The 12,688-nt window shown below is 45.6% G+C and overlaps 1 protein-coding gene across 2 annotated transcripts in view; it reads right to left on the bottom strand.

Annotated features, from left to right (window-relative positions):
• RASA1 (RAS p21 protein activator 1) overlaps window positions 1-12,688 on the bottom strand; it is a 926,777-nt gene that overhangs the window by 784,697 nt on the left and 129,392 nt on the right. For both annotated transcript variants that reach the window (XM_086960862.1, XM_086960861.1), the window contains exon 6: window positions 9,269-9,300. In XM_086960862.1, coding sequence (XP_086816988.1) covers window positions 9,269-9,300 — 32 coding nt within the window. The remainder of the gene's footprint in view (window positions 1-9,268; window positions 9,301-12,688) is intronic.

The following is a 12,688-nucleotide window of genomic DNA, read 5'->3' as shown; positions in this document are numbered from 1 at the left end:
GGGACATGTGGGCGGCACACTGCTGGGCTGACTTTGCCTGGATTAGCCAGTCGTCAAGATAAGGGTAGACGTAAATGTTCTGTCTCCTTAGGTGTGCCGCCACCGTCGCCAGGCACTTTGTAAACACCCTGGGTGCCGTGGTATTTTTTGTGTGACGGGTGCAGCGGAATAGGAAAATACGCATCCTTTAGATCTAAAGTTGCGAGAAAATCCCACTGACTGAGCAACGGTAGGACTTGCTGCAGTGTTAGCATGTGAAAGTGCTCCGACAGAATGTACTGATTGAGGGGTCTGAGGTCCAGTATGGGTCTGAGGGACCCGAACTTTTTTGGTATCAAGAAGTACAGTGAGTAAACTCCTGTGTCTCTTTCTTCCACAGGCACGAGCTCGATCGCCCCTTTTTGCAGTATGACGAGTACCTCCTGCTGCAATAAGTGCAAATGCTCGGCGGACATAGGACGGTGTCTTGGGGGTATGTTGGGTGGAGTGGAAATTAACTCCAGAGAATAACCCTACTGGATAAGTTCTGCGACCCACCTGTCTGTGCTGATGGACTTCCAGACTGGCAGGAACTGTTGAAGTCTCCCCCCGACAGGTGTAGCGTGGTCGGGGGCAGTGACAAGGCGTCACTGTTTGTTAGTGGCGGAGGATCTGGAGTTGTTGTTTCCACGACCTCTGCCCTTGGCGCTGTTTCCACGATATCCACCTCTACTTTGCTTGGTGTATGTGATCTTCGCGCCGCCTTTATAGTACTGTGTGTTTTGGGAAAGCTGGCCTCTGGAAACACCTCTATTGCTTGAGCGACGAAAAGAACCACCCCTGAACAGCTGCGACTGTAGAGCCCCCATAGACTTTGCAGTCTCAGTGTCTTTCTTGATTTTTTCGAAGGTGGTGTCCACCTCTGGGCCAAATAGATGATCAGGGTTTACTGTCTGATTTAGAATGGTGGTCTGTATCTCTGTATCTCTGGCTTGAACCCGGAGATTCTGAGCCAGGCATGTCGTCTCAGCATGACACTAGTGTTAACAGCTCTGGCCGCGGTGTCTGCTGCATCCAGTGCACATTTGATAGAAGCATTTGATATGAGCTTCCTTTCTTGGATGAGCATCTCAGCTGCCTCCTTATATTCATCTGGTAGGTGCTGTATCAGGGTCTCAAGTGTGTCGTGATGGGCCCTGTCATACCTGGCTAGAAGTGCCTGAGTGTTTGAAATGCGCCAGATATTGGCCGCTTGAGCGGTCACCCTTTTCCCTGATGCCTCAAACACCTTAGATTCCTTATCTGGGGGGAGGAGCATCACCCATTGTTTGTGAATTAGCCCTCTTCCGGGCATTAGAAACAACAAGAGAGTCCAATGGCAACTGTCCCTTAATGTAAGTAGGGTCTCCAGGCGCCGGTTTGTACTTCTTTTCAATTCTGGGGTTTATCACCCTGGCTCTTGTAGGCTCCTTAAAGATTTCCCCAGCATGCTTCAAGACACCCTTCAACATAGGCAGAGTCTTGACAGTCCTCTCTGAGGTGGAAAAGGTGGAAAAAAAAAAAGACTACTTCAATGGGGTCAGCATGGAGCTGGAAGTCATGATTCTTAGCAGCCCTTTCAATGAGGGCCGAATCCTCAGTAGGTGACGTTTTTACAGCATACACTTGAGTGTCTGGGGTAGAGTGAGGATCACCTGGGTCAGCAGCATCTGCCCAGGGTTTATTTGTATCATCTGGATCAGTGTCCACAGGATAGCTGTATTCATCATTATCACCTTCCCCAGTGTCCACATCTGAATAAGTGGGTGAGACATCATGGCAACGTGGAGATACAGGTTATACAAGAACAGGTGATGAAGTAGAATCCTTTTTCTTCTTCAGTGGAATTTTATAGGAATCCATTGGCTGTTCCGGGGCGATTTTCCGTTTATAAAGAGAAAGTCTGCCTGTCTCGGCATCGATAAACTGTTCCTATTGCTCTTCCAACAAGGATTGTCGATGCTTTATGGCCGGGACCACAGTTGTTGACTTCGGCACCGAGGACACCATCTTGGGCACGTCAGCGGCCATTTCAGGGGCAAAAGCCTTCGGCACCACTCTCGGCGGCAGCATGAAGTGGATGGGCGTCGACGTCTTCTGAGGTTTATCGGCAGGCTTCGAAGGTGGAGGATCTTTTGGCCCGACACTAGAGGCCTTGTCCTTGTCCTTGATGCGCTTCAGGGAGTCTGCCACCTGCTTCGAGAATGAGGCGGACGGCTGCGTCGACTCGACGGAATCCTTCGATGCACCACCAGGCGTGGACTCGGGGGTTGTTCCGCTCTTGGCCTTGTCTTGTCGACGCAGAGGCTCGAGAACCTTCGGATCACCGAGTCCTTTGACGGTGTCGACTGTCTTCGGCGCCGATTTGTTCGGGTCGACTGCCCTGACCTTTGCCTTCGGCGTGCTAGACTTCGTCTCGACGCCCTTGAGCGGTTTCTTCGAGTCGATAACGCTCTTCTGCTTCGTTGGTGCCGACAGGTCCGAGGACTTCGAGCCGACCAAAGCAATACGCACTTTTGGTTTCGATGTAGTCAGCAGTGCTTTTGCTTGCGTCGATTCCGGAGCTTTCACTTTGCTTCGATTTCGCAGTTTGCGGCTCCTTAGATATGTCCGAAGCCGAGCCCGAAGGCGGGGCCGTAAAACGTATTGGAAGATCTTGGGTAAGGCCTTGTGGCGATCCCTCGACCTGAGCCTTATAAAGCATTTCGGCCCCAATGTCAGTTTGTGTGCCTAGCTCCTCGCTTGAGCTATCTTCCATGGACCCATAGGCCCCGTCGTCGTCTCCTACCTCGTCGACGACTTCTTCCGCTTCGAGCATTTCAACATCCGCGTCGTAGTTGGAGTCGACCTCCGACGCGGGATTCAACAGGTTCTCTCGAACCTCCCGGTCTGCTCCTTCATCATCCCCAGCATCGAAGATGTCCACAGGCTCCGGTGCAGTCTGCTGGGCTTCCTTGCGCGCAGCACGTCGATGCAGAAGTGTCTTCTTGGAACGAAAACGGGAACAAGCCATGCAGCTGGCTTCATCATGATCCGGCGACAGACACTTGTTGCACACCGGGTGGACGTCGATGTGGGGATACTTGGAGTTGCACACGGGACATCTCTTGAACGGGCTCTGTTCCATGATGGTTCATCGATAAGGCCTCTGGCGTCGACCGGGCCTTCAGCGTCGAAAAGCACGCGGGTCTCCTGGATATCCGGCTTGGAACTGAGCTGGAAAGAACTGGGCACCGAACGCAAGACTATACCGACGAAAAACTAAAGGCCTTTTGGCCTTAAGAAAACTTTTATATCGATTCCGACTTGAGTGAACCAATATGCATCCGAACCCAATGGCGGAAAAAAACAATCTGAGGATGGAGTCGATGCCCATGCGCACTGTAGTCCAGGGGAGGAGCCACCTATCTCGTGATACTTCGAAGACTCTTCCAGGACAACAATGTGCGATCATCCGGACCCAACACTAGGCGGCGATCTATGCACAGATATGAATTCAGCAGCCCACATGCCTCGAACACTGGCCCCTGTGGAGCCTGGTGCGCTCCAAGATAACTGGACCGGTCCCTTTGAGGTGGTGGAGCGCAAAAGTCCAGATACCTACTTGGTGGACTTTCAGTCTCTCAGGAACCCCTTGCGGTCCTGCATGTGAATCGCTTGAAGCCCCACTTTGCGAGGTCTGAAGTGGGCATGCTTCTTGCCACAGATGCTGGGATGGGGGAGGAGAGTGAGCCTCTTCCTGACCTCCTGTGTGCAGGAGAGAAGGATTAGTCAGTAGAGGGTGTAGTCCTCTCCACCACACTGACCCCTGAGCAGCAGAGAGATTGTCACCAGCTGTTGGGGCAATTATCTGATTTGTTTTCCCTGGTGCCTGGTGCCACTGAGTGGTGCGTTCATGATGAGGACACAGGAGACAGTCCTCCTGTCAAGCACAAGGCTTACCGAGTGACTGACCGGGTCAGGGCCTACATTAAGGAGGAGGTCTCCAAAATGTTTGCCCTAGGGGTGATTCAGTCCTCTAGCTACCCATGGTCCAGCCCTGTGATCTTGTTACCAAAAGCTGCCGCGCCTGGTGCCACCCCTGAATTCAGATTCTGTGTGGACTACCGAGGTCTCAATTCGGTCACGAAGACCGACGCGCACCCCATCCCCAGAGCTGATGAGCTCATAGATCGGTTGGGGGCTGCCTGGGACCTCAGCACGTTTGATCTAACGTCTGGGTACTGGCAGATTGCTTTAACAGATGGGTCCAAAGAGGTCAGCATTCTCCACACCAGATGGGCACTACCAGTTCCGGGTGATGCCCTTTGGAATGAAGAATGCCCCTGCCACCTTTCAGAGTTTGGTCAACCAGGTGTTGGCTGGGCTGGAGGATTTCAGTGCCGCCTACCTGGATGACATTGCAGTGTTTAGTTCCTCCTGGGAGGACCACATGCGCTACCTCTGGGAAGTATTAATGGCGCTGCGCAGAGCAGGCCTCACAATCAAGGCCTGTGAGGTACCAGATTTGGCAGAGTTCTGTGGTATATTTGGGACACCAGGTTGGGAGTGGCCAGGTGGCACCCCTACAGCCTAAGATTGAAACCATCCTGGCATGGGAGCCCCCCAGGACCCAGACCCAGGTGAGAGCCTTCCTAGGTCTCAGGGGTTATTACAGGAGGTTTGTCAAGTGGTATGGCAACATTGTTGCCACCTTGACTGAGCTGACTTCCAAGAACCAGCCAAAGATTGTGAATTGGACTGACACCTTGCAATTAATGTGGTGCAGAAAATTCTGTTCCCAAAGGATGTGTGCACTTTACAAAAACATAAATGTTTCATCGAGTGTTCAGATCACAATCGATTCAATTGTTTCTTCTTTGACAGTGATTTTTATTCCATCTTAATTCATCACTTCATTCGATTTCCATATTCCATATTCCAAAAATAAGATGTATCCGTATTCAATCACCAGAAAATTACATTACCCAATGCATTTCGGGTCAAAAACGTGACCCTTCCTCAGGGGTCTGAAAAAAAGAAGAAAGAAACTGGAAACTTTGAGCTAGTCTCTACATTGATTCGAAGTCCTTTTTTACAAAAACAATGTCCAAACAATTACCAGCATCATTTGGTCTGAACCCACAAACCTTTGACAGCATGTCGAATCGACTTCATCAAGCTAGTTCACATGTATACAAAAAAATTCTACTTTTGCAAATAAACCGTTAATTCTATCTTCTAGCTGAACGCTAAAGACGCGATGATTGTGGCCACTTACTTAGAGTGTAATTATCTGTTTCCCTCGTTATTCCTGTGAGTCCCAGTCTGTTGAGAATTCAAGTGAAAATTCAAGTACACCTCTGACAGCCATTATTACTTTTATATGTGGGGGAATTGGATTGGTGGAGTGGGTCACGTGATTGTCCTCCCCTTAGTCTGTTAACACTAACTCATCTCTGTTCTCATGAGATGTATGGTCTTAAAAGCAACCTATGGATTGAAGTTGTCCTGCTTACCAGCAATTAAACTGAATACGGTCTTTTTTAGTTTAATACACGATGGCAGTGTTTACGATAAAAACACGTGATCAGAAGATTTAGCCAATCGGGTGGTGCGTGGGAACTCATTCTAGTGTGCAGACTGCCTTGGTTATGCGAGTCACATGATCCGCTCGTGTTTTTTCAACAACTTCATGAAATCTTTATTGCTGTGATATACTACTGACATTAAAAACCTCAATTTTTCATAAAAGATCGTGGTGGTCTATATTAAAGATACCGTGATCCTCAAGTCAACCAATTTGAGGTTTCGCCATAACCCATGTAATACTATCTCCCAAATCTAATATATGGGTGATATGCTCTATCTCAACTCCCTCAAAGTGATGTGTTATCAGGGATCGCTCCATTGACTGCGATGTCGTATCCAACTTCACTTACGAGGGGGACAGATAATTACACCTCTAAGTAAGTGGCCACAATCATCGCGTCTTTAGCGTTCAGCTAGAAGATAGAATTAACGGTTTCTTTGCAAAAGTAGAATGCTTTTTTGTATGTATGTGAACTAGCTTGATGAAGTCGATTCAACATGCTGTCAAAGGTTTGTAGGTCCAGACCGAATGATGCTGGTAATTGTTTGGACATTGTTTTTGTAAAAAAGGACTTAGAATCAATGTAGCGACTAGTTCAAAGTTTCCCATGTCTTTCTTCTTTTTTCAGACCCCTGAGGAAGGGTCACGTTTTTGACCCAAAATGCATTGGGTAATGTAATTTTCTGTTGATTGAACACAGATACATCTTATTTTGGGAATATGGAATATGGAAATCGAATGAAGTGATGAATTAAGATGGAATAAAAATCACTGTCAAAGAAGAAACAATTGAATCGATTGTGATTTGAACACTCGATGAAAGATTTACGTTTTTGTGAAGTGCACACATCCTTTGGGAACAGAATTTTCTGCACCACATTAATTGCAAGTTGTTGAGGGCTTCTCGAGACAAGGAAACAGGATGGTGTAGCACCGTTAGTTGAAAAAGAGATACAGTTTGTAACACAAGTCAAAGACAGAGTGCACGGAAGGACCCTCTTGTCGTTGGACTGACACTTGTCAGAAAGATTTTGATGCCATCAAGACTGCCATGTGTACAGCACCCGTCCCCCAAGCGCCCAATTTTGCTAAGGAATTTCTTGTCCAGCCAGACGCTTCAGAGCATGGGGTGGTGGCTGTTCGGTCACAAATCAATGAGGAAGGACTAGACCAACCTGTAACCTTCATCAGTAGGAGGTTACTTCCCCGGGAACAGAGGTGGAGTGCAATTGAGCGGGAGGCATTTGCTGTGGTCTGGGCACTGAAGAAGCTGAGACCATACCGGTTTGGGACTCACTTCCGGGTTCAGACAGACCACAGGCCCCTCAGATGGCAGAGGAGGGGTGAGAATCCCAAGTTGTTGAGGTGGTCCATTTCCCTACAGGGTATGGATTTCACAGTGGAACACCGCCCTGGCACAGAACACGCCAATGCTGATGGTCTGTCCATTTTCTCTGCCTTAGTGAAGAGAGCCCCCAAGGAGATGGGTAGTTCTCCCCACATTTCACTTGGGGGGGGTGGGGGGGGGGGGGTATGCCTGAACTCAAAATGATAAAATACATCTTTTAGTGAAGTTGGTTTTAACATTCTGTGTTTGAAAATACCACTTTAGAAAGTAGGTATTTTCTTGCCTAAGCCTCCAGTGTGCTCTGTTGTTATGTGTATTGGCTGTCTGGGTTTAGAGGGGCAAGGCAGGCCGAGTCAGACCTGGGTTGAATAGAGATCTGTATTGAGTACTGGGGAGGGGTAGCTCCTTGACCTGAATAGGGCTGTGCCTGGCAAGGTGAATGCTGGCTCCACCTCCTACTGTGAGTCTGATGGCAGACACCCTCTTTCTGAAAGGAAGAATGCAGCCTGGTAAACAAAGTGCTCCAAGCCCGAGCAGAACTGGTTCTGGCTGGGTTCAGTGACTAGAGACGTTTGAGAACAAAGACTTTTGGGGTATAAATATCTATGCCCAAACCCCTGATTTTTGTATTGCTCCTTGATGTCAAGAAGAACCTCTATCCGTGTTACTGAAGGAATCTGCAAGAGAGGACTATCCTTGTGCTTGTGTGCTGTTTCTTGGATTGGCCTGGAGTAATTCCCCTTGAACTTGGAAGAAGAGGGAAAAGGACGTTTGAGAGACTTATATTTTGCTATGCAATCACCCAAGGGCTAGAAGAGAGCTAGCCTCCTGCTGGAGTCACAGACACATCTGACTCCCCCCACCAGCCTCCTGATTCCTCCCAGCGGGGATTTCTATCTGCAGGTGAAACTCGTGTGAGTTCCAGGGCCTCTAGTTCTACTACAGAGAAGAGTGCTGAAAATCCTTGCTAACGTCGTTTGCGAGCCGCCACAGCTGAAGAGCGCAGGAAAAATAATCACGCTGCTGCCGCCAAGCGCACGCAAACCGAAGATCATCGCATCGCATGCTTGCGGGCCACAAAGTGCTCGCTAACGCCAGAGATATCGCATCGCACGTTTGCGGGCTTGTCGAAGGCTCGCTAACCCCGGATCATCACATCGAGATCATAGCAGAGCGGGCGCCGTGCATCCGCCATTTTCCTTGCATCTCAACCGGATCGTCGCTCCCATGCTGGGCTCCATTTTCTTTCGTCGCAACAAGATTGCACATGCAACAGGATCAGCACATCATCCTCCCTCGCGGAAAGGATTCAACACATCGCTGGCCTAGCGTGAAAAAATCTGTTGCTTCGTCCCGCACGCACCCGCAGACCAGCGCATCATCCTCCCTTGTGGCAAGGATTTAACGCATCGCTGGCCTAGCGTGGGGAAAATCATCGCTACAGCTCGTTTGCGACATTTTGCTTGTTTTGCAACGAAATCCAGCTACTTTGTAATTTGAAGGTTCGCAGAGACCCCTGCTTTGAACTGAACCCCTATTTGAACACTTTGAACTCTTTTTCCAGCTTTTCAAGAGTATCCCCCTTTTTTCAGTCCTGTGGCTTCTTACCGTTATTGGTCTTGTGTTAAGTCTATATATAAAGATACTTATTTTTTTATAACTACTTGTGTGGTGTCCCTTTGTAGTGTCCTTCACTGTGTTACTGTGCATGATCATAAATGCTTTACACACTGCCTCCGAGATAAGCCTAGCTGCTCGTGCTACGTTACCACAGGGTTGAGCAGGGGTTATCAAAGAGTGTAGCCCCCTTACTTGCTCTACAGGGTGTACACCCACTCAACAGGGACACCAACATCAGACAGACCAAAAATCTAGGAGGAAGAGAGAACCTTAGTCATAGAGTAGCAATGAGAAATGCTCCTAGGGAAAATGTTGGATGAAAGGTCTTAAAGGGCAAAGGAATATCTAGAAGTAAGGGCATCTGCACCCTTTATCAGAATATGTAAGGGCAGGGGAGACCGATGAACCAGCCCTAAATAGGCAAGTTTACATAGCAGTAAATAACAGGGTGAAGCTTAAAAAATAAAATAATAATAATAAAAAACAACAGATGGAGGACATCCCTAATGGAGTGTGCATGAGAAGAGGAAGAGCCATGCTTAGTATGCACAGATAGTCTCATGAACAGGACAGGTAGGAGGTAAGAACAGTGCACTATCCATATATTAGAACAGTAGGACTGAAATGCAAACTTCTAACAATAATGATTACAGCAAGCAAATGGTAATGTGGAAGACTATAACTGCTCATAATGTAGTAAAGTAACTTACATTTTGCCCTCATGTGGATCTTCTTCCCTTCCCTATTAAAAGACAAGAAAAAGTAAAGAATTGCTGATTAAATGCATGTTCTGTTACTGCCAAACGTTGAGTAATTCTACGCAGGAGCACTTCTCTCTAAATACATGAATGAAGCATTGTATTATGAGACTTTCATGTGGCCTTATCATTTCAGGTTTAAGGCAATGCCATTCTGCGATGAAATAGGGGGATGGATAATTGGGCACTTCTGACCGTGTTAAGTCATCGAATGTGTCAATATCTTGTGGATTCTTTCAATGGGTAGTGGTCATTTGTTTAGGATGATTGGCACCCCCGAAGGTGGTATTTCCAGACATATGAAAAAAGCCTACCTCTAGACACTTGCCCCCTGACACCTGCTGGTGCAAGGACCGGTCACTGTTACATAGGAGTGTGTCATGTTTTTCTTTTGGGCCAACAAAAAGACTACATCAGCTTATGACTTATATGCAACCACTGTAGATCAAAACCTTTCTATCCTTACCTCTGCATAAGTGCTATGCTAGACTTTGCCAACACAATGACATTAACAGCCATTCTCCCTTGCTTTCAAAATGGAGGATGAAATTAGTTACTCACCTGGAACGTACGCATCTCCAGTATTAGTATTTCTCATGGATTTGCATGCTTACCTGCTTTCCTTTCATATAGTCAGCCTGTAAATCCCCCAAGAGTTAGTTCATTACAATGGCAAGATCAGGTAAATGAGAGGCCTTTGGTCCCAGAGATTCTATCAATTGACTTATTTAGGAGTGGCATGTTTTATGCATCACCTAGCACACCTTGATGGGCATTACCCCTCACTCATGAGTTAAGTTTCAAAGTATTAGCTAGGGGCGGGGGTATGTTTTAACTTATTGACTTACATAGTAGCATCTAACTCAGGTCAGGTAGAAGAGAAACCTAAATGTTGTAAATTAATGAGTACAGTAGGACGGTAGTTGCCTCTAGAATTTTTTTATTCATGTTTCTTTGAGCAAAGGGCTCAATTTTTTTCACCACTTTGTGGTATGCAGTGGTGGAGCTTTTTCAAGCCTGCAAAACATTTGTTATACATAAAAAATAGACATACAAGGGAAAGAACAGAGAACTCCTTTCGATCGTACAGAACATGTATCTCAACCAAATCGGCTCAGACATCTCTGTGCAAATAACTTGGTGATGCACTGAAAACGTGAAATTATACCACTAGAAATGAAAGGACACACTGGGCTACTTATGTAGAGTAAAGACTAATGAAGTGAGAATGTTGCCACCAAACCAAGCATTTAGTACTTGAGTGAAAAGCAATAAAATAGTGGTTGGATGAACTGATGATTTTTGTTTATGCCAAATGATGGTATTAGCTCTTGGAAAGTGAAGTAGGAGGAATTGCAGTTACACGGATGTTACATCTGGGAAATTTTAAAGAGGGATCAATTAGCAGGGTCTTGCAATCTTCTAAGGCATGGAAAATCGGGATAGCATGTATCAGACTATCGTGATCAGAACGTCAGGTTCACAGTGTCCCTAGATCAAAGATGCTGATATTGCTTGGATTCTGATGTTCGGAGTATCCATCTTAATGTGGAGTCAAACTCGTAATATATAATGGCAGTATAAATATTTGAGTATGCATACAGAATTATTTGGTAGCTGGAAAGTATTTAACGGGGTTATTTGGTAGCTGGAAAGTATTTAACGGGGTTAGACAGACCCATAAGTAACTGCCCATTGCGATTGTAAGTCAATGGTTCATAATCAGTTTGAAGCCAAAAGTACACCATGTATTTGACAAAGGGCCTGTTGTCCTATGTGGTAGGACTGGGGTAGCAGTCAGGAAGCTTTAGTGAAGATCAGGTCATAAGTCTTAGAAAGTAGTCCTCACATAATCACATTCTAAGTCTCTATGTTAATGTTGAAACAGTGAAATCAATCAAAGACACCATGTGACCTTAAAGTTGGGTTTCTGACAGTTTATTTAAAAGAGAAAAAATAGTGAGTCAGTGATATGAATGCAAAGCAGTTAGGGTAAGGAGGAGTCTGAGAATACACCGAACCACGGTATGTGGGCTTGAAAGGAAAAGACTAAACTATGGGGAGACAGAGAAATCACATTTAAATCGTTAGTTCTGAGTGGTGTCTGTGTCAGTCTCCTTCAGTCTGTGGTCTTCTGCAGAGACAAATCCAAGGACTGTCAGTAAAGGTGATCAGAGGGAGACGGATTGAAAGTATTCTTTTAAAGTGACACAGTTGTGGCAACCACCAGAAGTACAAAGAGACCTGTGATGCTTAGAGTTAGAATGGCAGCCATATTGTAGTTTTAGTGTGTCAGTGTGCAGTAGTTTAAAAGCATGTTAAAATCTTGAACGGGTGCCAACCGGTTAGATTTAAATATATTAACCTAGCTGCAGGGATATATGTTCTAACTATATTTGAATTTTTTAATAGGTGTGCTATAATTTATTCCACGTATGGCGGTCATGTTGTGTAAGGGAAAAACCCAAGTGACTTGCGTAACAGTGTGATGTTTATCATAACATGCTCTAATGAGAGTATGAAATGCGTTACCAAAATCCTTGGGAATATTCACCCAGATAGTGTACAGGGTTTTTGAATGCTTCGATAATATACAAGATGAACTGACATTTTAATAAGAAAAATGAGATAAATTGAACATGGCAGTTCAATAGGAGTTAAAACATTGTGGTGCGACACTACATATTAGTTATTGTTGCTTCACAAGACATATATATAACAATTTTATTAGTTAAGAATTAATTAGTATAGAGAGCATTTAGCAAGTGGGAGAACTAAATGTACTCTGGCAGACATTTCTAATAGGTGTCATGGTAAGATTAACACCGCAAAAATATATATATGTATATACTTTTGCGGTGTTAATCTTACCATGGCACCTATTAGAGCAAGGCTACCTTGTTGGCCGAAACGCGTCATCTCGTTCTTTTGCGCTGATGGAAGAATAAATAATTTAAGCAACTATTCCAGCCTGCAGGGAGTCGAGTTCGAAGTGTCCGTTTCTCTGTGTGTGGTGAGCCTATTCACCAAGAGAGAGATGTATGTAAATACATATATTATATATATATTCAGTGTTTCAGTCAGGAACATACCTTCAATGTTTTCTCCCAGATAGGAACATATGTATGTGAAGATAAAGTGACTCAAGAAGTTGCAGTACATAAGCATGGTTTGATCATTACCGATCCGGTGTATATAGTATCATATGTTTGTACATTTTTTGAGCAGTAGATAAAACAATGCCATAGTTAGTCAGATGAATACAAAATATAACTGCAAATATTGTACAATAAACCACACAGAAATATCTTTTTGTATGTGCTTTCAAAGAGGGTAGCATATGTGTATGAAATTGCAAAGTAAAGTGACTGA

The sequence above is a fragment of the Lissotriton vulgaris genome, chromosome 3_1, assembly GCF_964263255.1.
Source record: "Lissotriton vulgaris chromosome 3_1, aLisVul1.2, whole genome shotgun sequence".
In the NCBI taxonomy this organism is placed as follows: Eukaryota; Metazoa; Chordata; class Amphibia; order Caudata; family Salamandridae; genus Lissotriton; species Lissotriton vulgaris.
Note: the sequence above shows the minus strand (reverse complement) of the source record. Positions and strands in the feature narration are given on the sequence as shown.